The following is a 26,083-nucleotide window of genomic DNA, read 5'->3' as shown; positions in this document are numbered from 1 at the left end:
TGTCGACATGATCTGATTAGGAGAGTAGATGTTTTAGATTTGACTTATGTTAAGAAAGGCAGAGGTAGACCTAGGAAGACATGGACTTATTGTATAAAAAATGACCTTAATTTATTAGAACTAAATGAAAATATGACACTAAGTAGGACGCAATGGAGAAAAATGATTCATGTAGCCGACCCCATATAGTGGGATTAAAGCTTTGTTGTTGTTGTAAAAATTTGTTTGTTGTCTGTTAAACTTTTTACTTATAATAGTTTACCTATGAATTTAAAAACATAACTCTCAATGTTCTATTCCTTGCAAAACCCTACTCAATTTCTCTGCTTGGTCTACCTTTTGCTTGGGTACTCATGAACACTTGTTGTCTTGTGCTTGGCTTGGTTTTGTTCACCTGCAAACTACTTTTTGTTTCTTGAAGTCGTGCTAAGTCTGTCTCCCTTTGTCTCTAGCAGATACCTTAGTTAACTTAAAGAACAACAGAAATATAAATATTATTACTGAAATTTGAAAGGGTTACAAACACTTGACAATAGGAAAACAACAACACAAACATAAGATAGACCACAAGGCAACGACGAAGGTGATGGTTGGCAGTTGGGCAACAGGTATTGTTACTAGTTGGGTGAGATGACAGCAACAATGAAGGATAGAGCAGCAACTAAAGAGGTCAGAGGAGCTGCGAAAGCAGCTGAGGGCTTGTAGGGGAGGTTACGACAACAATTAAAGGGGTTGGAGCGGGGTGGGACAAGTAGGAGAGGTTTGTGGGCTTGATCAGTAGTCTGGGAGTAGGTTGTAGCTTTAACTTGCATTTAGAAAAGAGTACAGGCAGGGTCTTGGCATTGGCAGAAAAGAGCAATTGGGTTTGGATACCCCTAGAAAGGGGTATACGGACTTGCAGCCAACAGGTTAGCGGGAGGGAGGGTTGGCAGTATTATATGAAAGTTGGGGGCTAGATGGTGGAGGCGTCAGTAGGGAGGATGATTGGGGAAGCAACGACGGACATTGAGGAAGGATAAATATCCCCACGCGATCGCGTTACAAGCCGAAAGACCCCTCGAACCGTTGGGGAAGATTACCATCTCAGGCAAGTTACTGCCAGAGTACCTCGTCGCCTTCAGATACAACCTTCGAAGGGAAAAGAGCCCCCAATGGTTAATTTGGATAGAAATAAATAATTTGGATGAAAAAAAAATTGAATCCTTAGACGGAAGACAAGATATTTATAATTAATACAATTAGCTAAAATAGGAAGGAATTAGAATAAGAAGTACGGGCATTGAAAAAGGTAAGGTATAGAAGAGGAAGTAATAGAAATAAATAAGGAAAAGAAATATACGAGAACTAGAAATAGGAAAGGAATAGAAATGGGAAAGAAATTGAAGCGGAATAAGTACCCTCTATGAATTGGAAAAATAGGAAATTAGGAGAGTGAAATTGCTGCAATTCCAACCCCCATGAAGGTCAGCTAGTTCAGTCAGCCGCCCAACAAGCCCTGCATCACTAGCTCGCTTCCATCTTTCTTGCTTGCTCTCACCTTATTTGCTCCCTCACTCTCACTTTACCTGCTCGCTTGCTCTCTTGCTTCTTTTTTCTCATATTCTTTGTGGGTTGCTTGATGTTCTTCTACGGCTCCAATACTAGCTCATTTTCTTCATTTCTCTTATTGGACAGAATTTGCTTGTCCTTTCCTTTGAATTATCAGCCAAATTAATAGATTTTTTTTTTTTTTGTATAATTTGGATTTTACAAGGACTGTATGGGTGAGCTAGTGCTAGAAAGGGGCTCTGATTGGGAGAGAGAGCATTAATGAGCCTGAGTGTGAATGTGAAAGGTAGAGATGGGTTTGAAGCTGTTGATTATCAATCTCTTCTTCTTATGGGTTAGGTCAAAAATTTTTGGAATTCCAAGGGAGTGAGAAAGAACGGATGTGGGGCATTAAGGTCATCCAAATAAAAAGTCTGAAGTTGTCATTTGTGGTTAGTATATTTATGTAAGAGTTGGTCAAAATTTTTTGGGCTATCGAGGGAGGGAAGGAGGGAGAGTAGAGGTAAGGGGTATGAATAGAATATCTTGTTTGTAGAATTGGAGGGTTTTGTGGTGGCCAAGAGAGCTTTTGAGTGAGTGCGAGTGAGCATGGGGGGTAGGAAGATAAAGTAAAGAGAGGGTGATTGGGGTAAGGGATATTGAGGGAGGGAAGGAGACAGCGAGGTGGGTTAAGAGGTATGGAGATCATCCCAGCCAAGAAGCATGATTCATTTGAACGTTAAATAGAATATCTTGCTTGTATAGGATGGGGGGTTTGGGTTGGCAGGAAATTTTTTGAGTGAGAGTGGGCATGAGGGGCAGGAGACGGTAAAGAGAGAGCTTGGAGTTGATCAAAAGTTTTTTTGAGGTATCGAGGAAGGAAAAGAGTGAGGGATAGTGGGGTAAGTGGTATGGAGATCATCCAAGCAGAGAAGTATGATTCCTTTGAAAGTTAAATAGAATATCTTGTTTGTATAAAATGGGTGGTTTGGGGTGATTTGAAGAGTTTCTGAGTGAAAGTGAGCATGAGGGGCGGGGAGACGGAGTAAATAGAGAGATTGATGGATTGGTGTAGGGTGTGATGACTGTCCTTATAGAGAAGTATGAGTTGTTGAATAATGAATATTTTTACGGGATTAGATTCAGAATGCTTCGCTATGAAAGATATGATTGCGGTTTTTGGAGAGAGGGAGGGAGGACTTCAAACCCCTTAAATTTTTTACTTATGGCTGACTTTACTCGCCGCATTATAATGCTTAATGCTTTTATGCTTGTTTAAATGTGTTCGTATACAAATTGAACTAAAACACATTGAAACAATATTTTTTTTAGTTCAAGAAAATCTTAATTATTTCAATGGCCAACATGCAAACTGAATCTTTTTATTTTTGAATTAGATGTCTGCATTTTTTACCTTAGACTTGGATGCTGTTCTTAATTATTTTATTTTGTTTTACATATTGACTTCTACTTTGCTCTTGTTTAGTTTGACACGCAGGAATCTCTTATGAGGCTACCTCTGCCAGAATCCTGGGTGGTAAAATATTTTTAGACATTTCTTACTCGAAGTGTTCTATTGTATTTAATTTACTGAAGCTGCATTATCTTTTCAGGTATCAAAACTGCATGGTCTTATTGATAGTGTCACTTCCAGCTATGAGAAATTTTTCTTTGGAGATGCTGGTAGAGAAATATATGATTTTTTTTGGGGTGATTTTGCTGACTGGTATGCTTGTAATTTTTAATTTTTTTTATATGTTCTTCATAATTTTCGTCTCTTATTTGGCAAAGCACTTCATTTTATTTTTGCATTATTTAGAGTTTATTTTCTACTTCATTTATTGAGGAAAAAAAGGAATGTAAAGTTATTTGTTGATATATTTTTAATTTGCCTTTCAATTAGTATTTGTGTATTCCAAATTGCTGAATTTGATAGATTTTCAAATACATCATCATACCTTTCTTGTCTACCGCCACCTATCATTCGTTGTAGACCTCCATTGTTGTCCACGGCTGTTGACTACAGTCCGCCATGCTCGCTTGCCATCTGTATGTCATCATTGGCCATCACCCACCGCAACAACCAAGAAAAAAAATTAAATGTACGGGTTTTTTTAACAACAATTCAAACCAAAAAACTAATTCCTTGGAATTATGTGACAAACAACCAAACATTATAATGAAATGTAAATATATTGAATTTACTTTGCATTGCATGTAGAATGCACTGAAATCTAAATACTTGCAACCAAATGGCACCTATACGTGAGCTTTTTTCTATGGTGTACTTTATTTTGAATTGGAGTGGTGAGTTCTAGCTCGTTATTTGGTTGATGCCTTCTAAATTATTGTAATAATATTGTATTTCTTCTATTCGCATTAAAATGTCATTAGCCAAGATATCTTATTACTATAACTAGAATATGATTATTTTGGCTTATTAGTCAATTTGATCATTTCGAAATGCATGTGAATAATTTGTATAGTTTTACTTGTTTACTACACATGCATGTTATTTAGAATGAAAAATAAATGATTTATAGTTTGTTTGTATATGCATGACTGACTATGATAGAACACCCCTTGATGATGCTAGTGAGAGAACACTAATGTACCCGTGCACGTAAATAGAAAAAGATATTGATATGTGTCTTAATTGACTGTGTCTTAATTGACACAATTTTAAGACGGTGTCTGCTGTGACGGCTATATAGACATGAAATAATATTGATGTGATAATGATATAGTCTCCTTTAAATAATATATCAAATGTTTATATTAATTTATAAAGAAGCTTAACTGAAATGCATATTGTTCTTTCTTTTCCTTGTATTGATGTACTTTAGACATATTGGTACACTGGCTTTTTAGCTCACAATTTTTTTAACTAACATTTTAGGTTTAATTAAATTATTAAAAAATGAGGGATATATGAGAAAATATTTATAGAAGACGCGAAAATCCATCAACTAGGTAATTATAAATTATACCGTTTAATTTTAATTTTTAGTTGCTCTTTCATTTGTTGACTTGTGAACCAATATAAAAAATTTAATTCACCGGTCATACTGTCCGTTCTTACCTTGGTTAAACGAAACCCTGGGTCGGGTCGTGACACTAGCATTTTAGATGAAGGCTAAAAATAACACAGAAATTGGAAACATGACAATCAGGGGCACTGAGCAGAAAGAAGAGCAGCCCATAGCCAACCAATGATAAGTAACAGGAGGGATACAAGTAAAGAAAAAGCGGAGCATAACATAAGAAGCCCAAAGGGCGAAAGAAGCCATCAGAAGGCATCAGCCAACAATAAAGAAATGCCACACGAAGCCATAAAAGGTAAATGACCAGCAAATAAAAAGAAGCTATAGGAAGGGGGTTATGACCTTAGTGGTATGAATAAAAAACGGCCTCTTTGCTATAAAGTAGGAGGACTGTATATTCATACAATCATACCTTGGAGAGGCAAGAGTTTTGTTCACCATTTGATTGTTTTTTAGAAACAGATTAAATTGGAAAGAAATGCAGTCACTTGTAATTCAAATGTGAGTGGGTGGTTGATCATGCCAATGGGGCAGTATTCAAAGCACGAATTTTCAGAAGGGAGCTGTTAGCATGGTTTATTATTATTTTCTTAAAGTTATTTTCTTAATTTTTCAGTTGTTAGCATGGTTATATGTGAAAAAAAAACTATTAGGGTTTACATAAACATACAGAAGCATCTTCCTACTCTCTTTAATCATCCAGAACCAGGACAATCAATAATTAATTTCACTTTTGTGCATCTTTTTTATGCAGAACTTCTCCTACGTTTACTGCTTTATTTTTAGTATTCTGTATTTCTGAACATGCATTTAGGTTTCAACCTATTCTAGGTACATTGAATCTAGCAAAACTCGCCTGTATCACTTGGGAAGTCATTCAGATGCATCCATTGCACAGGCTGTTCTTCTATATGTCTTTGAAAACATTTTGAAGCTGCTACATCCTTTCATGCCATTTGTCACTGAAGAATTATGGCAGGTAATGTGTGCTATTTTTTATCAATTTACTTGCATTTGAGTATTTTGGTTCGGTTAACACTTTAAAGTGCTGATGATATGAAAAATCCATGGTAATCAGTTTAACTGTTTATCATTAGTAGACGATTTACATAAACAGCCCTGAATTATTTGCAATTTTTTCTTCAATCGTGATTTCTCTCCCTTATAATGTGCAATGTTTTTAGTGCTTACATGCGGTTTTCCTGCCCTAACAATTTAATTATATTTATCAGGCCTTGCCATTACGAAAGGAAGCTCTTATAGTGTCTCAGTGGCCTCAGAGTTCACTTCCAAAACATAACGCATCTGTCAAAAGGTTTGAAAATCTACAGTCACTGGTAAGTTTACTAATGTAAATTGTATCAACATTGCTGTCTTTGGTACTTTATTTCTTCTAAAAATAGTTTTTTTTATCACTTGTACCTGCTCTTACCACGATGAATTTATAATCCTTGGGTGACAGATCAGAGTTATTAGGAATGCAAGAGCTGAATATTCTGTTGAGCCAGCAAGACGAATCTCCGCTTCTATAGTTGGGAATGCAGAGGTTCTTGGTTATGTATCTGTGAGTATTTCTCTTAGCTTTCTTAATATTTTTACATACTCTCTTGAGAACACAGATTAAACGTTGCCAAAAACAACATCAAAATGTCGTTAGTAGATATTTTTGCATTGCATTTAGAGCTGTGTAACACTTTGTTCCTGCCATCACTTTTCTTTTGATTTTTTTGATTTGTATGATTGGAACGATTGTAGCTCGGTTGAAAGAATCCAGCAAGTTACGAATGGTCTGAAAATTCTTTATTTTCTGGACCAAATTTGCAAATCTGTTCTTTTAAATAGATGATGAGGGAATAGGGAAACAGAGGAATGTTACAGCTGAAGGTGGCAGGTTTCTCTAAGTTTTGATTGGAGTGGCATTACTCATTTGCATTTTCTTCATCGATATCTTTTGTTTTTACGTGGATAGAAGATTAATTAATTTAAGATTTGCTGTAAAATTTGGATAAATTGAACAAGATTGTCTGTGGGTAATAATAAAAAGGAAATATGCCATAGAAATTGGCGAAACTAGATGATATCTCAATTTCAATCAAATAAAGGTATTGTAGATTTCAACACCCAGAATAGAAATTCTCTTTCATTGCTTGACAAGTCTATCGGCATCTCATGCCAGCCTAAGCAATTGAAATTTTTTTCACTGAAGAAAGAGTCTTGTCTTTGCTAAAATGCCTGGTCATTTGCCCACTGTAATGCTCTTGTAAAACTAACTGTGATATTGGTCATATAGCTTGGCTTAGCAGCGAGTCCAATTCTTTTGGAAGTTCTCATAAGTGGCATACTAATCTTTCATTACTTCAAATTACCTTTGACTGTATAAAAGTGATTAGAAAATGATGAGGACTCAATGCATGATTAGTATAAAATGTGAACTTACTCTCACAATAGCATAAAATCATGGCTTTGTGCTGGAGCACAAAACAAAATGAAGACAGATACTCCATCGAAGAGACATGTTTATTCTTCAGCTTGTTCCGACTTTTTAAGAACCTCAAGATTTCATGAATAGTATAAAAAGTGAACTTTCACTCTAGTGAATAGCAACCAGTGATTAAGGATCTGTTTCGGGCAGCTGGAGCTCATTCAGTTGTTGCAATTGGAGCTGCAACGCAAAAGTTGCTGCAGATAACTTAGTTGTCTGTTTGTTTTTTGTAGTTTGAAAATAGCTGTGCTGTAGCTGTGAACTGAGTGATATCGAAGTTGACCAACAATAACATAAAAAACAATTATTATTACTGAATTCAAATAAGAATTTGTAACCAAGTAAATGGAAATATTGAATTGCAACAGTCACGACTTAAATCACGCGACTATCGTGAATATAATGTGTTGTTTGTGGCAGTTAAGGGCATGGAAGGGAAGTGATGAGTTGGGGAAGTGGAGCAAGTGGCGGGTATGGCGGGTAAATAGTAGTTGCTTGCTGTGCTGGCAACAACTAACGGGATGGGGTGGTTGGACAATAGCGGAAAACTGTGGAAGACAGCGACGACTTGCTATCCTAGGGTGGCATCAACTAAGAAGGGTGGTTCATGGCGGTTGGAACAGTAGCAAGGCTGCCGGGAGGGTGTTTCTTGGCAGTTGGAACAACAGCAAGGTTGTCAGGAGGCAGTTCTAGGCAGCGTCAGCGAGGAAGGATTGATTTGGAGTGATAAAGGGAGGACGGGGAAGGGAAGATTGGATAGAAAGGGGAAATTGCAGGGAAAATAGCAAGGACAGTTGTTCTGGGGGTGGCTGCAGCAAGGGCAGGTTACAATGAGCGACGTGGTAAAGATAGTCACAATCTCAGGAGCGATATACAACCAAAGCTCCACTTGACTCATAGATATAAGCCTCGACAAGAGAACATAGGCGCTGACGACTATCTCGAACAAACACATGACAAAAGCTAAACTTAAATTATTAGAAAAGCAATTATATAACCCTAAAATAACTTAAAGTGAACTCTAAATGGGAGAGGTGCTACTCTCCTTGTGAGAACAAGCCAATCAATAGAAGACTTGGACTGGTTAGGTTCGTGCATCCAAACACAATACTACATCCCCCAATCATTGTGGATGGGACACAGGCATTAATGTTGAGTTGTGATTTTGTTCACTACCTTCTAATTTATGCACATATGCCAAGAACCATCTTTTTTCGGCGCAATTAGGGTTGAAGCTGCACATGAATTATTATTTTATTAGACCAAACCTCTAGCCATCAAATTTGTAACTTCCGCAACTCATTGTACTCGGTTAGTCACGTCCATTAGGCTGGTTCGTTTGGGTAAATCGATTCTGGAATGAAGTTTATGGCATTTTGGATTTCACTTTGTGGTGGCAACCTAAGAGATATGTTTTTGCTCAGAGCATTAAGAAATTACTTTATTAGGGGTTGTATTACATCAGATATCGGTTCCTCTGACTTAGTGCCTTCTAGGGCCATTAATGCTAGTTCTACTTGTCATGACTCGACGTGAGAGTTTGGAATTATTAGTAGGAACAGACGACCAGGTGATAAAATTCAATTTGTATCATTAACTAATACAAATAATCATCCAAATAAGTTGAAAGAGCTACAATAAATGAAAATAAATTGAAACAATTAAAAATAATTACACCTTCTTGAATGATTGTACTATTAAACAAGTGACAAATGACTTACTTGAAAAATCAAACGGTAAAGTTTTTATAAATAAAAATAATTGGCGGTGGAATAATATTGTGCAAGAAAAGATAAATATAAAAAGTTTTGTTATATAAATTGGTTTAAATGTAAAAGTTTAGAGAATTGAAAAAAATATAAGGTGACCCATAAAGAGTCTAAGAGAGTTTGTGATGCTAAAAATTATGTTTTTTTATATTTTTTTAATAGATTAGATACTAAAGATGGTGATATATATATATATATATAAAAGAAATGTAAAGCTTTAATTCAAGTAAAGTGTATTAAAATGAAAATTTAAAAGTACTTTTTTTAGAGAAAAATATTCAACATATACGATCGACATTAATGAATTTATTTCATTAAAAATAATAATTTCTTTGATTTATATAGTTGCGATAACAAGAAGAAAGTTGATGAGGCTTTAAAAAAAACCAAGTGTCAAAAATCAGTAGGACTTGATCATCTAACAAAAGTGTGGAAATATTTAGTAGATTTGGGAATTTCTTAGCTTACTAAATTTTTTAATATTATTTTAATAATTAAAAAGATATCTGAGAAATGGAGGAAGAGTATTTTGGTTTCCATTTTTAAGAATAAAGGGGATGCACAAGATTGTGTAATTTATAGAGAAATTTAATTAACGTGTCAGACAATAAAATCATAGAAGAGAGTAATTTAACATAGATTAAGACGTGATACAATGATTTCTCATAATCAGTTTGGATTTTGGGCATGTCTACTATAGAAACTATACAATTATTGAAAGGTTTGATCGAAAAATACAAAAAAAGGTGTCATGACCCTGCCCAGTTCTTAGAATTAACTAAGGCAGGAACAATGCTCGGACGGTATTAACATCTAACTATCAACACTTTGAAAACTTTCAATACATATAAAAGAGTCACTAATTCATAAAATGCATTAAAATCCAAAACATCCAGAAACAATAACATTAAAAAATAACATCTCAAGCAAGTACAAAACATTATAGTAATATTTGAAAGAAATAGTGAAGAGAAACTATCACTCTAACAAATATACTTTGCAGCAGTTGTCCTCCTCTGGTAACTATCAGACATATCAATTTAAAAATTTTCTTTTCCTGAAAGAGAACATTTATTTTAAGTGTAAGTTTGAATTAGTAATTATAGTATAATATGCATTAAATTTCTTATGCTATTTATGCTATGAATGAATGACCAGAGGTAAATGCATTTTTTTTCATCAAAACTTTAAAATTATTCTTTCCCGTTTCATTTTAAGTATTTTTCAAATTAACCATTTTAATAGTCATCACAGGATTACTGTCAAACCCAAACGTATCTTAAAAATGTGTACATTTTATTTCATTAGAACTTTAAAATTATTCCTTCTCGTTTCAATCTAAGTATTTTTCAATTTAACCTCTTTAATACTCATCACAAGATTGCCGTCAAACCAAAATGTATCCTCCAAAATGTGCCCAAAGGCACCCTCAAAATGTGTCCGAAAATACCTTAAAAATGCATCCGAAGGTACCCTCAAATTTACACCTGAATGTGCACCTTTATCATTTCCTTTAATATGCACGATTATATTGCATCCCCTTCCGGTACTAACTGGGGGTAATCATGTATGGCTTAAACCTTTACCTTGCATTTCATTTTCTTTAAATTACATCCTTTTAAAGACAGTAAACATTCATTTTCACTTTTCCGTTTATTTCCTTTTATTCTTAAGCTACAACATGCCTAAAATTATAAAATAATTTTTTAAAGCATTAAAGAATTTTTTTATTTAATAAATTTTAAATTTAATATATATAAGAAAAATAATTACTCTCCTTAGCCTTAAGAGACCACTGAAATACTTTAACCATTCACTTCACTTTTTTTTTATTACCACCTATAATAAATGATTGTGATATCATTTGATAAGAATTCTATTCTTAAAGGAAATACTTAATATATCTAATGAGAAACTATTAAAATGATACAAGTAATTTTGCAATTTATTACCTTAAAAGTTTGATTTGCTTCCTTGCATATAATTACCCTTTTTCTTTTACAACATTAATTGATTCACCCTCCATCCTTCTATTTTAATATATGATTAATTTAATTGTGTCATGAGCATAAATAAGTAAAAAAATAATTTCAATTTAAGCAAATTTACATCATAAAACATTAAACACCCAAAAGCTTTGGTTCTTACCGTTTTCACATAAAGCCCAATTTCTCGCACAAGCTAACTCTCTTCTTCTTAGCAGTAAAATCTTCCACTTATGATGTATGTTTCAAGTGACTTTATATTAACACATTACTTGATTAAATTCACACCCATAATTATATATATAACATTTTATTAATTTACTAAATAAAATCTCAAACTTATCTTAAATCTTCGGCAAGCTGCCCTAACCCCCGTGTGAAAGGCTTGTTTCTTGCTTCTTCTTGTCCTCAGCTCAACCGTGCAAGGTCCCTTCCCTTCTTTTCCTTCGGTCGCGACTCAACCCGCATTGATTCCTTCGCATGATCGGCAACCTTGCAGTGCTTTCTCGTCTCGATCGCAGCTTACTTTGATCACGAACGCGACACAACAAGTGATCGAGGTTATCATCTCCTTCATACCTCTCATTCCTTCTTCAGCTTTTCCTTCTTCTTCTTCCTTCCTCTTCATGAGCACACAACGTCGACGTGTCCTCCTTGATCTCGATTTTGCTCGACCACATTCCTCCTTCCCTTTGATTTCTCCTCCTTCCTTGGTTAGAGGACGACACTGCACAATTATGTTATAACTAAAGGGATGCGTCGGTTAATTATCATTATTATTACTTGATTTTTGTTATTACAAAAGGAGAATCTACTTATAATTTTTATTGATTTGTAGAGAACTTATGATAACAAGGTTCCAAGAGAAATTCTTTTGAGAATTCTATAAAAGAAAGATATTCATATGACTTAAATTTAAGTCATTAAGGATATCTATATTAGTGTTGTTACTTGTGTTCGGGCAGAAGTATTTTCGTATTTATTTGGAATACATCAGGGATTGGTTTTAAGTGCATATCTTTTTGCTTTAGTTATGGATGCACTTATTGGACATTTACAAGAGAATGTACGTTTGTGCATTCTTTTCGCTGATAATATCCTTATTGCGGATAAAACTAGAGAAAGAGTCCAGGATAAACTTGAATTATGAATGTCTACTTTAGAATCTAAAGGTTTTTGTTTGAGTGATTCTAAAACTAAATACAGAGACTGTAATTTTAGTGATAGTAGATCTAATTGCAGTGTAGTAATATGTGTGATCAAATCATTAAATGGAGTGCACGTTTTAGATATCCCATGTCTATTGTTCAAAGTGATGGTATATAGATAGTGATGTTATTAGTAGAATTCAAGTTGGAAGGTTGAAATGGAGGAATGCATTGGGTCTTTTGTGTGATAGAAAAGTACCGCTTAGATTTAAAGGAATATTTTTTAAGATGGTGATTAGACGTGCAATGCTTTATGGCTCAAGATGTTGACCCATAAAAGAGAAGCATTAAACTAAGTTGAATGTTGCTGAGATGAGAATTCTTAGATGGACGAGTGGCTTGATTCTTAGGGATAAAATGCTAAACAAATATATCCATGAAAGGGTTGGTGTAGCTCCAGTGGTTGACAAGATTAGACAGAGTCAACTTAGATGGTTTGGTCACATTAAATGTCGAACATCTGATGATCCGATTAGTAGAGTAGATGGTTTAGATTTGACTTATGTTATTCAACTTATGTGAAGAAAAGCAAAGGTAGACCTTGAAAGACTTGGGCATGTCGTATAAATTAAATGAACTTATGACACTCAATATAACACAATGGAGACGAAGGATTCATGTTGTTGACCCCACTTTGACACGGGGCCTCTGTGGGTCGACCTAGCCCAAATCGGTCCAGCCTCCCTGCTAGACCAGACCGTCCAGACCGACTAAATTGAGGCGGAAGTTTCCTCCCCTTATCATTTTGGGCCCCTTAATTCTTTCTGCCCCTTATCATTTCAGGGCCCTTAATTCCTCCCCTATCAATCACTCTCCTTCCTATATAGACTGAATTTCAAATTCTTGCCCATTATTTCCACTCTTCTTTAATTCTTACCTATTTCTCTACCTACCTAGTTTACCCCTCTACTTTCATCTATTTGTAATTGTTGTGTGCAGACCACTAAACATTTCTTGTTCATTTTCTGATTTCAAGCTTGTTTTCCAGGTGTTCCCTCTTTCAAAGGATGTATCTGATGGTGAGCAGTGCTACGACTATACCTCGTCTAAGGTAGTTTATATCTCCCTTTCTTTCCTTCTTCCCTTATCTGTTACTAGGTCCTACCTCTGCATAGAGAGGCCATTGGTCATGCCTCTGCCCATCTCAGTCGACCACAAAACTCGCGAGCGTCACAAACGGGCCGGAACATCTTCCTTATTTGCTTCTCAGCCATTTGCAGATCTCTCTAGCGTCACTTATGAGCCACTAACTACCTCTCATTCACCCTCAGTTGTTTGCAGATCGCTCTAGTCCCATAGACGGGCCACTAACTCCCTCCCATTTGTCCCTAGTCGATTGTAGATCCTGACAACATCGTAAATGGGTCGCAGCCATCTCTATTTGCTCCCAGTTTTTTGTTGCTTCGTCAGCACTTCTTTCTGTCGCTTTTGGCTCCCAGCTCCTAGGCTTACGGCTTCACCTCTCTCGAGCTTCGACTTAGTGCTTCCAATAAACTTGCAAACATCGACATCACTTCTACAACATCTTCCACTCATCAGATCTTTTGCTCCTACTCCTAAGCGTTGTTTGTCTTCTATTATTTGATTATGTTTATTCTTATTTCTTGAAATTCGTATTATTATTGATTGTATTGTATTATTGTAGTTGTAGCGTTGTCTTTATACCTTTTTTATTTATCATCAATAAAATTGTGTCGTTTGTATTGTGGTTTGTATTAACTCTAGTATCATTTGGTATCAGAGCTGACTAACTCTGGTGTTATCCTAGGGTTTCCAAGCATCCGCCATAACCCAGAAATTTTCGCTCCTTCCACCGAATAACCTTTTCACTTCCACATATCCCCAACCCTAATTACCCCTTGCTAATTTTCAAAACCAGCACCTTAAACTAATTTTCTTTTTTGCTCTCTTTCACCTCCTAGCCCTAAACCCTAGCCATGTCATTAAAGTAATACATGTCGAAGCCTACCCGAGAGGAGATACAACGATAGATCCTCCAACTTCAGCAGAGGCTTTCCGATATTAGGATGAAATCCAATGGGAAGTTACCTTCGACCGTGATCAGAAAAGTCAAAGGAGAGAACGAGATAATCTAGAGATGAAGTGGAAGACACATCGCCAGTTCCTGCTAGCTTACTACAGGCAGACATGCAGACTCTATCTTCAGAAGTGGAGGGACCACATCACTAATCAACCTCCACATCTTACAGAAAGATTTTAACTTTAAGTTCTTATAGTCATAATCTACCTAAGAGCACACCCAAGACGACTTTGACAGAGGAAGAGCTGATTCAAAGTAGAGAATAGGTAGAACCAATCTGCAGCCCTAAATCTGTTGTAACCAATAAGTGTTGTAAGTGTCATGGATTTGGGCATGTTGAATCAGACTGCACAACTAGATGATAATCTATTTCACTGAGCAGGGTGGTTTTGAAAAATTGGGCAATGACTTAGTTAATCGGGGAGAAGATGATGACTTCAGAGAAGATTCTCAACTTGCAGCTAATGAGGAAGAGCCGTTATCGATTTCAATGGACCCCAGGAGAGTGATTTCAGCAAAGGTAACAGTAGTTGTTCTAGAAGATAGTAATTTTGATTTAAGAGGTTCATGCAGAGTATTAGATTATGGTGCCTCGAGTTACCATTTAGTAGGCGTTGAGAGGAACATCAGCAAGACTTACTTTGGATATCCAAAATGACCACGAGCTTGAGGAGCCGATACTAGAAAGGTGTTAAATTAAGATAAGAGGATTTCAGCATTTCATATATGTAGTTTGCCACCTGAATTGGCCCCAATCGAAGGGGGTGCAGCACATCAGAGATGAGAAGATTTTTAGTTACATCTGGAAGACAATTATGAGTCATTTGGGGATTAAAATTGGTTCAACAGTGTACATCTCGACGGATGATCAGACAGGATGGACGAACCGTAGTTGTGGGAATTGCCCCAGGATCTTTCGGATAAAGAATATTCTACCGTGGGATCTAGTTCCTTCCCAAGATAAAGCAAGTGCCACTCATGAGTGGTTACACGTCAGGGTGGGCCGACCTGCTAGAGATATCATTCCCGAGTTGACCCCATGACAGCTTCGTTTATCCGACACATCCAGCCGAGTACGAAGAGTGGGAGAACCACATTATGTATTTACTTGTTCAGAATTTGGCTCAAGAGAACTTGCGTCGTTGTATACCTACGGCTTAGATTGACTATTTGGAAATGTTTTCTCTGGTAGGTAAGTTGACTTATGTTTGCTATTTCTTGTTGAATAATTAGCTCCACACTTGCTCGATGTGAAGAAAGTTTTTCTTCATGTTGATCAGCAGAGGTATACATAGAGCAATCTTCTGGATTTGTTATTCAGGGGGAGTTTGGAAATGTCTGTTGTCTTCAGAAGTCACAATATGGATTGAAGCAAATCCCTCGACCTTTGTTAGGAAAATTTAGCAACGCAGTAGAAGAGCTTGGGATGTAAAAGAGTAGAAATGATGACATTGTATTCTACAAGTGATCTGCTTTTGGGATCATTTTGTTGGGGGATCATTTTGTTGGTGGTACATGTTGATGATATTATTATTATTAGAAGCGATGTGCAGAAAATTTTATCATTGAATTCATTCCTTCAAAATCAGTTCAACACTAAATATCAAGATTCCTTGAACTAGTTTTGGGGATTGAGATATGAAAGAGCAAGAAGGGTACCTCTCTACGTTAATGGAAGTATGTTTTGGATTTGTTAGCAAAGATGATAAAATTTGGAGTCAAACCATGTGGTACTTCGATGTTTCCTAATCACAAACTTATCAAGAATGGAGAGTTCTTTTAATGATTTTGAACGATATAGGAGTTAGTGAGAAAACTAAACTACCTCACAGTGACTCGTCCTGACATTGTGTATTTATTTAGTACTATAAGTCAATGTTCTCCCCATAGTACGTCCTTGGTTAGCTATTGATTTGATAAGTTGTTATCTCAAAGGAACTTTGGAAAAAAAGGGATCTATATCAGAATCGTAGGTATAGAAATATTGATTTTTTCTCTGATGCAGATTAGGCAAGTTCCAAGATTGTCCGAAGATTCATTTTTGGATATTATGTTTTTGTTTGTGGTAATTTTGTCTCACGAAAGAGTAAGAAATAAATTAGTATCCCTATAATCTAAATATATAGCAATGATATAAGCTTTGAGTGAATTGATGTGAGTCTCCCAATTTCTGACCGAAATGGGTTTTAAGATGAAAGTTCTAGCGAAGTTGTGGTGTGATCAAGCTGAAATTCATATTACTTCAAACCCTGTCTTCCATGAACGAACTAGACACATTAGGATTGATTGTCATTTTATTCGTGAAGAAATTGATAAAATTGATTTCTACAACTCAAATAAAGACTGGTGAAGAACTAGGAGACATCTTCACAAATGCCCTTAATGGAGCTAGAGTCACTTATATTTGTAATAAGTTGGCATGAAAAATATTTATGCTTCAGTTTGGGGGGTAGTGTTATGAAAAGTATGTTATGGAAAGTATTAATCGAAGACTTGTATATTAGGAAGTTTGATTTTAGATAACCTAATTGGAGTAGATCTAATTACAGATCTTTTTTATACTAGATATATTTTTAATCTTTAGAGGTATGAGTGTATATAAATAATTAAGATATGCTTTCAATTGAGGAATAAGAGAAAAGGAAGTTTCCTTCACAAGAAGGAATCCTTGGAATATATTCTCTGATTGCATTATAGTTTTTTTTTTCTTATTTTGGAGGGATTTCTATTTTGGAGGGATTTCTATGTAGTAAGGTTTACTGCAATGGAGCTAGCGAAAAATAAATTTCTTTTCCGGAATTCTATACCTCCAATAGCTAAAATAAAGCATGGTAGAAACTAAATGTTAAGATTGATGCATAATATAACTAGGAAAGGTATAATGAAAGACTTATTATATTAAAGGGATGGTATGGCATTGTTTGAAGATAAGGTAGCAAAAAATAGTCATGCACAATGAAGGGTATAGAAGGCACTTATTAGCTGGGTAGATAAAATTATGGAGTATTATTAAGGAAAATAGTGGTCCTAAGGTATCATAAATAAATATTATTTAAAGCAATTTGCTAATAGTAAGTTTAGCACTTCATGTAACAATCAACTTTTATGAATGAAAAGGAGGATTCATAAAATCAACCCAAAATAAAATATAAATATAAATATAAAAAGCTAATGATGATGATGGTGTGAATCTACATTTTTTTTATTTTGATTTATATTTTTTAGTTCATAGACGTATTTGTTCAGCTTATTGTTGGTATATTGACAGTAGCCGTGTATTTTGTTGAGTATTACGCATCTATCATGTAAGTAGTTTTGATGCAGCAGTCATTTGCATGTGTATATGACATTTAATTATTTAAGCATGCTTGTAGCTACACTTATTTGTATATCTATTTTATTTTTTGTGTTCCCCTTACATCGTTCTTTCATTTCATGATATCTCTACTGAATTTAGAGCGAGAAGCAAGTTTTGGCTCTTTTGTCACGATTGGATGTACAAAATGTTTATTTCATGGAATCTCCTCCAGGTGCATACTTGTCTTTATTTTTTTTTTTGGTGTTGCCTTATGTAAACTCTTTTTTGACTTAAGAGTGCTGGTATTTATGCCATTCATGGCTTTTCTTTCAGATTATGCAGAACATTCAGTACACCTGGTGGTTGGGGATGGTTTGGAGGCTTACCTTCCTCTTGCAGATATGGTGGATGTGTCTGCAGAAAGTCAGCGCCTTACAAAGCGGCTTTCCAAAATGCAAGCAGAATATGATGCACTCCTTGCTCGCCTAAGCAGTCCAACCGTAACTTTCTACCACACAAACTTCGCTCCTCACAGTTTTATAATTTATAAGCATCATAGCCATTTTATCATATAAACTTTAATAGCTTATTTTCTCATCTTACTCTTTATTATTTTGTATTTATTAAAGATTACACAATTAAAGTGTATTGAAGATGAAAATCAAAAAGTGTTTTTCTTAGAAAAAGTATTCAAAATAGGTGGGTAAGTTATTTTGATAAATTTTTTAATGAAGTTTCAGAAAATACAATCGACTTTAGTGATCTTAATATCGTTAATAATAATAAAATGCTTCATTTTTACCATGTCATTAGTAAAAAAAAGTTGAGGCTTTAAAGAAAACTAAGGGTGGAACGTTTGTAGGACCTGATGATATCCCAATTGAAGTGTGGAAATATTTAAGAGATTTGCGAGTTTCTTGGATTATTAAACTCTTTAATATTGTTTTAAAAACTAAAAAGATGCCTGAGGAGTGGAGGAAGAGTATTTTAGCCCCCATTTTTAAGAATAAAGGGGATGCACAAGAGTGTGCCAATTATAGAGGAATTAATATTATGTGGCATACTTTCAAATTAATGGATAGGGTAATTGAACATAGGTTAAGACGTATTACAAAGATTTCTCATAATCAATTTGGATTTATGTCGGGCAAGTCTACTATGGAAGTTATACATTTATATACATTTGGAAGTTATACATTTATTGAGAGGTTTTTTGGAGAATTTTCGAGATAATAAGAAGGTTGTACATATGATTTTTATTGATTTAGAAAAAGCTTATGATGAGGTTCGAAGAGATATCCTTTGTAGAGTTCTTGAGAAGAAAGGTGTTGATATGACTTATATTCAAGTCATTAAAGATATGTATACAAGATCTGTTACTTGTGTTCGAACAGAAAGAGGATTGACCAAATATTTTCCTATTTTTGTTGGTTTACATCAGGAATTGGCTTTATGCACGTATCTTTTTGCTTTAGTTGTGGATGGTCTGACTAGACACTTACAGGAGGGTGTACATTAGTGTATGCTTTTTGGTGATGATATCCTTCTCGTGGATAAGACGAGAGAAAAAGCTCAAGAAAAACATGAATTATAGAGGTCTACCTTAGAGTCTAAAGGCCTTCATTTGAGCAGAACTAAAACTGAATATATTGGATGTAATTTTAGTAGTACTAGCTCTAGTGACAGAAAAATAACTATGGTTGGTCAAAATTTGATCAAATTTTTAAAAGGAGTGAATACTTTGGATATCTTGGGTCTATTGTTCAAAATGGTGATATTGATGGGGATGTTATTAGTAGAGTTCAAGTTGGTTGGTTGAAGTGGAGTAATGTTTCAGGCCTATTGTTTGATAGAAAAGTACCGCTTAGGCTGAAAGGAAATTTTATAAGATGGTGGTGAGACCTGCCATGCTCTATGGCACTGAGTGTTGGTCTCATGTTGCCCTTTAAAATAGAAGCATAAAACTAAGTTAGGTGTTGTTAATATGAGAATGATTAGGTGGATGAGTGGCTTTACACTTAGAGACAAAATGCGAAATGAATATATTCGTGATAGGGTTGGTGTAGCCCTGGTGACAAACAAAATTAGAGAGAGTTGTCTTAGATGGTTTGGTCACATTAAACGCCGACCATCTGATGATCTGATTAGATGAGTAGATATTATAGACTCTACTTACGTTAAAAAAGGTAGCGGTAGACCTAGGATGACTTGGGCTTATTGTATAAAAATGTTCTTAATTTATTAGAATTAAATGAAAGTATGACACTAAATAGGACGCAGTATGACACATGACACTAAATAGGACGCAATGGAGAAAAAGGATTCATGTAGCCGACCCCACTTAGTGGGATAATGTTTTTGTTGTTGTTGTTGTTCTATAATTGTGAAGGAAAACGACAATTTTCAGTAGAGTTTTACTCTGATAATATATCATACACATAATAATCATTTGATTGTTCACATTAGGGTTGTCTTCATTTGAAAGTTTTACTTTGTAGCAATGTTATAAGTGACCACACTACTATCCTATAAAAATATGAGCTCTTCTATCAATGAATGTAAATATATATCAATTTTTTCTTTTGGCTGTAGTTGGCATATAATTTGTGTGAAAAATGTAAGGGCGTAGTCATGCATATCTTTGGTGGTAGAAATATATATCATTTTTTTCTTTTGGCTGATGTAAAGGGCGTAGTCATGCATATCGTTGGTGGTACATTGTAAGGCGTGACTATCATATACCAATATCAATAAGATGAGACTATGCGGCATGAATTGTCAACGTATAAATCAAGCTTGACATTATGTTGGTCAGTAACAAAATCAGGATAGGTAGAATTGGAGTAGTGCATACTTCTTTATTCAATGGATGACTCGAAATATATTCCCTTTGCCCGCTTTTTTTTAAATATCATCTTATTTTCTTAGTATAACACATGAATGCATACAACTTTAAAAATATGGAATGAGTGTCAAGTAGACAAAAGCTTATTTAAAACTTTCTTCAATTTTTTTTTTTGTTTTCTACCTTATGGCATGAACATTGGTGCTTTGTAAATATTTATATTCAGTCTTCATCATGTCACCTTGCAGTATAACTTATAATCATTAATATAACAATTTATTTATTTTAATTTATTTTTATTTAATTTTTAAATTTTTGAGATCAAACCTAATTTCGACACCAATGTTTTTGTTTTGTATAAATCTTTTATAACTAATTATTCCCTTAGATTAATCTCTTCTAACAATCCTGAAATACATTTAAGCATTCTCATGTGATGTTTTATTTGATTTTATTGCTAAACATTCTAATAGCCAACAATAATTCAGAGTGGTTCGTGCAACCTTTTTCACAAGAATTGTTGTGCTGCATTCAATGTTTCGTAGAACTTCCAAGCTTCTATGTTTAGTGGCTCCTCTACTTCTCCAAAAAATTTAACTCTTTTTGCATGACATATCATTTCTTCTTATCAACTAAAATCATATCATTTGGAATAGCGGAGTTTGTTAAATCTTCAACTCGAGAATTAATCTATGTTTGAAACTCATCGTGCGAAGTCCAAAATTAGCAATTTTGGTTGCAATATTTTGTCATACAATTCTATATTGATTTCATTGACATTCAATACACTTATTTCTTGTGTCTCACATATGGGCATCAAAATTTTCATCTTAAAGATAAGATGAAATTGTGATGTCATGTGCATGAAATACTTGACACTATTGAAGAATTTCTTAATTTGTCATTTTTTTATCAAAAGACAACTTAAATAGATCCACGATCTTTTATTGTGAATATCCATGCGCGACATATATATGTGAGAACCAAAATATCAAAAACGTTCTAATAAGCAAAAAAGATGACGTTTCTTTAAAATGATCGAAAAAATTACTTGAGTTAGTCAAGAAAATGTTATGGAATTAGTAAGTCGTGCCAAGAGATAAATGAAAACAAAGAAGTGACATAGCTATTCCATATATACAAGAGAGAAGCTATATATTTTCATGATCATTTATCATTTGAAAATAAGTAAAAAAATAGGAAGATCTAATCGCAAATAAACAAATCATAAAAAAATTAAAGTTTATTTCAAAAAAAAATCATAAATTTTCAATGGAGGAAATGCCAGATTTAATGGATGAAATTTCAATATAATAAATATAAAAGCTAAAAAAGAGTTTTTTTTAATCAAAATTTGGTTGTTTTACGACGAAAGCTTGAGTTGCTGGCCGAGAGATGAAATGAGTGGAGAAGAAATAAAGTTTAGGGCATCAAGTTTAATGTATAATAAAAAATAGTAAAAACTAGCAGATTATCTATCAAAATATTTTTTGACTAAAATTCAATCACTAGACAAGTGATACTTGAACCGAGAGAAATTCTATAATTATTTTAATCAGGAAATCTAACAAAATAATCAGTTGTAATACCTTACAGTAATTTTTTACTAAAATGTTTTGCCGGTATTTTCGTTAGATTTGTGTGCTTCTCTTGTGGTGAATTGTGTCGTCATATTTTTGCTTGGTGAATGAAATTTTGTCAGATTGAATATATGTTGGTTTCTTAAAGTGTAAATTTGATCAACGATTAATTTTTATTATTGATCATTTTTCATCTAATGAAAATTTTATATTTGAGGAAATCGTTAAATTATCTTGTTGGATGTAAAAAACATAATTATTGTCTTTACATTCAGAGTATTATTTTTTTACTATAAATTTGTCACAATTTGGCCTGATAGCTTAAATTTAATCAAATCTGAAACGGCGGTGGGATGATATTAAACTTTCTTTTAAATTATACAATAAATCAGCATAACTTTCAATAATAAAAAGAATAACTGAAACCCAGAAAGTATATTAAACTATAATCAAATTCAACCAAAACAACATAATAGTCTTAAAGTAAAATAATTTCACAATCCAACTAACAATACAACATCATTCTGAAATAAATATTACAAGAAACTAGAATTATAAAAAAAAAACATGCTACCTAGTATCAATAGTTCTCTTGTAACAAATTCTCTCCTATCAAACATATCAACCTAGAGTATTACTTAAAAGAACTAATTAAAAAAATAATACTAAGTTTACCACAACTTAGTGAGCAGTTATAATTTTATTATACATTAAATTAATAGGACGCAATGGAGAAAAAGGATTCATGTAGCCGACCCCACATAAGTCCACATAGTGGGATTAAGGCTTTGTTGTTGTTGTTGTTTTTGTTGTATTAAATTAATATAAAAATGCTATGAATAAATCTCTAAAAGAAATGTGAATCATTAATTAATCAAATTGTAAGTTTTTATTTTAAATTAATCCATCATATTTCAATTTTCGTTTTTACCTTTTCTACCTTCTTAAGAAGTCATGTCAAAGCTACCACATTTGTATCCTAAAACACATAGTATTTGCAGGTACTCTAAAAATTTGTACCCGTAAGTACCCTAAAAACTTTGCACCCGTAGGTACACTTTTATCATTTTTCATTTTTTCATGCACGGGTACAATAGCATTCCTAGGTAGTACCATAAGAGAATACAATCTGATTGAATTATAATCACTTACATGTCATTTCATTTTGATCTTATCCATTTAAAATCATGTAACAACCATTTGCCCTTTATCGTTTCATTTATTTTCATTTCAAAGATCTTTTAACTTTCAATATGCATATGATCACAATCAGGTATTTTTAAGCCAATAATGCAAGTCCCTTTTAAATAAAATATTAATATATTACACGAAAGAAAAGGATTTCTTTACAAGCTTAATCTTGTGCTTGCTTCTTCTTACTTTCGCCTTCTTGACTCTACCTTATTTGCCTAAACCATGATTCAAGAACCTTATCCATTGAATCAAATTATCATTAATTCATTTAATATCTACTTAATAGCATCTTATTTAATTAAGTAAAATATTTTGTATAAGTAGAACACCTAAATTCTTACCTTACCAAAATTTGATTGGATCAATGGTCCTTCCCACAAAATCTTCCAACTATAATATCTGTTTATAATTCAAAAAACTTTACATGTTAATATCATAACTCTTAACTCTAAAAAAAAAAATAAAAAAAAAAAAATTCTGAAACTGTTGTTCATCTCTCATCTCAGCCTAATTTGCATCACAAAACCTAGACTCGTAAGTGTCTTACATCAAATTCTTTTTAGAACGTATTGTTGTATCATCATATCTTGATTAAAATATGACTTCATAATTGGGAAATCGAAAGAGTTAATAAAAGATTCTACAGATATTAAAACAAATTGTGGATCAAAACAAATACAAAACAATTATAATGGTTACTGTTTTCCTACGTTTGATGTATGGCATGGTATGATCTTGAAGATTTTTTAGGTTGGATTCCTAATTTTGAACACTGTTTTGTTACTGTTTTCCTAAGTTTGATGTATGGTATGGTATGATCTTGAAGATTTTTTAGGTTGGTTTCCTAATTTTGAACACTGTTTTGTTACTGTTTTCCTAAGTTTGATGTATGGTATGGTATGATCTTGAAGATTTTCTAGGTTGGATTCCTAATTTTGAAGACAGTTTTGAATATCATTATCCTTTTAATTTTGAAAAACTTCACTGTGCTAAATAGAACTAGTAGATCATGATAAATCATTTTGGAAAGTATTGCAGGTGAACAAAACCTTTATGGAACATAAACTTACCAAAAATTATGCAATCTTGAGGTTTTTTTTTTTATTTATTTTTAATATTTTTTTTAATTTTGAAAGGGCCGTATAGAGACTGAGGGTCAATCAAAAATTATGCAATCTTGAGGTTTTTTTTTTTTTTATTTATTTTTAATATTTTTTTAAATTTTGAAAGGGCCGTATAGAGACTGAGGGTCAATTGTCCGGCAGTAGATAAAATAACTCATATGTGTCCGTCTATTTTTGTAAGTTTGCAAATCTTATAGTTAGATATGATTTGCCATTGAGCCAACGCTATTATGATTTGTAATTTTAAAGGTTTGGGTAAGAGATTGGTCCTGTCTTTAGATAATAATTTATCAGAAATCCTAAATGAGGACTTAACCAGTCTTTGACTATTGATATATACTGTGAACAATCTATTAGTAAGATTACACCCATAGTTAAAGCAACTACAGAATTATTATCTTCTATCAAATCTATCAGATATGTAATGACACAAAATATCATGTATGATCAAGTTTGATCTCATTGAATTCATGTAGTTCATGAATATTTTTTTGAAGATAAATTAAATGAAGATTTATTATTACAATTGGTTTCTCTTAATGACTGGTTAAATGTAGAAGAGGAATTTACGATTACAATATGAGTTTGTATTTAGAAAACAATTATGTTAGAATAGGTTCATAAAATTATGGCTATGTTTGAGCAAGAGTAACAACCTATCTTCATTTAAGCTAGATGTTAAATCAACCCTAGTGTATTTGAATCTATTTTTAAACAAGAGCTAGATTCAATCCCTGAAATCTAATTCAAGTGTAAGGTTAATTCTAAGAATAATGAGCAAATAGAAATTGAATTTAAAATTGAAGTTACACGTATTTTCATAAGTGTTTCTAAATCGCACAAAATCGAAATATACTCCTATATGTGAAGTTGTGCAATTGTGTTTGCTGAAAATGAAGAGTCAATAGGTCTTACTGTTGAAGTGATTCTCAAATGCAAAAGTGAATTATGACCATCAAAGATGGATTTGATTCTCAAATGCAAAAGTGAATTATAACTATCAAAATTAAGTGAATTATGTTGTTTGGTTAACTCCGGTATCACCCTTTGTTCAAAAGTGAGATTTGGTTCTTCTTTTTGGGTGACTTCATCATTATTCATTTCTATCATGTCGTCATGTATGATTTTTTGTTGGTTCTCTTTTCGAAACTTGAACACTGACTAATTGCTAGATTTTAGTTTTCTTTGTTTTTTTCTCGTGAAAATTTTGGATCTTTGGTTATCATTAAATTATCATGTGAGAATGAATATAGTATAGTTGTTACATTAAAAGCAATCAAGCTTAGCATATTCACTATATAATGGAGATACTAACCAAGTTTTTTGATAATAATCTATTGTGGTGCAGTTTATAGACAAAGCACCAGAGGAAATTGTTAGTGGAGTAAGGGAAAAAGTAAAAGAAGCTGCCGAGAAAATAATTCTCACAAAAAATCGGCTGGTCTTTCTTGAATCATCAACCCCTCAATGAACCTACTCCTGCTGCACATCTTGAGATAACATATTTTTGGTGATTCTGTAGCTTACCACTCAGTGAGTAGATCAGGTATGAAGCAGTTCATGACAAATTAATGGTTGCTAATCAGTGAAGTTAATGATTATATGTATATTAAGAGTGTCTAATGATCCTATAGATCAACATAAAATTTGCATCCCAACGGGGCATCATGTAACAAAATAATGTTATATATCATGAAAATTGAGTGCTGCTGCTGCTATATATTTGAACGCTCTTATTCCGATTTCTTAGTACAAGTTCATAATGTTCATGCCATTTAAAATCTTGCAAAGAATGATTGTGTGTCTGCATCAATAAGTCTACTGAAAAAAAAAAAAGTATTATTCAAGCGACATTCCATGTAGTTCGCTGCTACAACAAAATAAACAACCCTGCAATGAGGCATCTGCATGTTTTTTTTTTTTTTTTTTGGAAAAAAAATATACATACGCCCGACTCAATACCTATTTATTTACATATCTAACACC

General features: G+C 33.5%; 1 protein-coding gene across 3 annotated transcripts in view; it reads left to right on the top strand.

The window, feature by feature from the left end:
* Positions 1-25,817, top strand: part of LOC110024091 (valine--tRNA ligase, chloroplastic/mitochondrial 2) — a 123,166-nt gene extending 97,349 nt beyond the window's left edge. For all 3 annotated transcript variants that reach the window (XM_020723833.1, XM_020723832.1, XM_020723835.1), the window contains 8 exons: positions 3,014-3,064; positions 3,141-3,253; positions 5,403-5,550; positions 5,804-5,908; positions 6,034-6,135; positions 17,514-17,586; positions 17,688-17,854; positions 25,446-25,817. In XM_020723833.1, coding sequence (XP_020579492.1) covers positions 3,014-3,064; positions 3,141-3,253; positions 5,403-5,550; positions 5,804-5,908; positions 6,034-6,135; positions 17,514-17,586; positions 17,688-17,854; positions 25,446-25,568 — 882 coding nt within the window. In that variant the 3' untranslated portion in view covers positions 25,569-25,817. The remainder of the gene's footprint in view (positions 1-3,013; positions 3,065-3,140; positions 3,254-5,402; positions 5,551-5,803; positions 5,909-6,033; positions 6,136-17,513; positions 17,587-17,687; positions 17,855-25,445) is intronic.
* Positions 25,818-26,083: the final 266 nt, after the last annotated feature.

Source organism: Phalaenopsis equestris, unplaced genomic scaffold (genome assembly GCF_001263595.1).
Source record: "Phalaenopsis equestris unplaced genomic scaffold, ASM126359v1 Scaffold000245, whole genome shotgun sequence".
Lineage (NCBI taxonomy): Eukaryota > Viridiplantae > Streptophyta > Magnoliopsida > Asparagales > Orchidaceae > Phalaenopsis > Phalaenopsis equestris.
The sequence above is the reverse complement of the archived record's forward strand: the minus strand, read 5'-3'. Positions and strand labels throughout refer to the sequence as shown.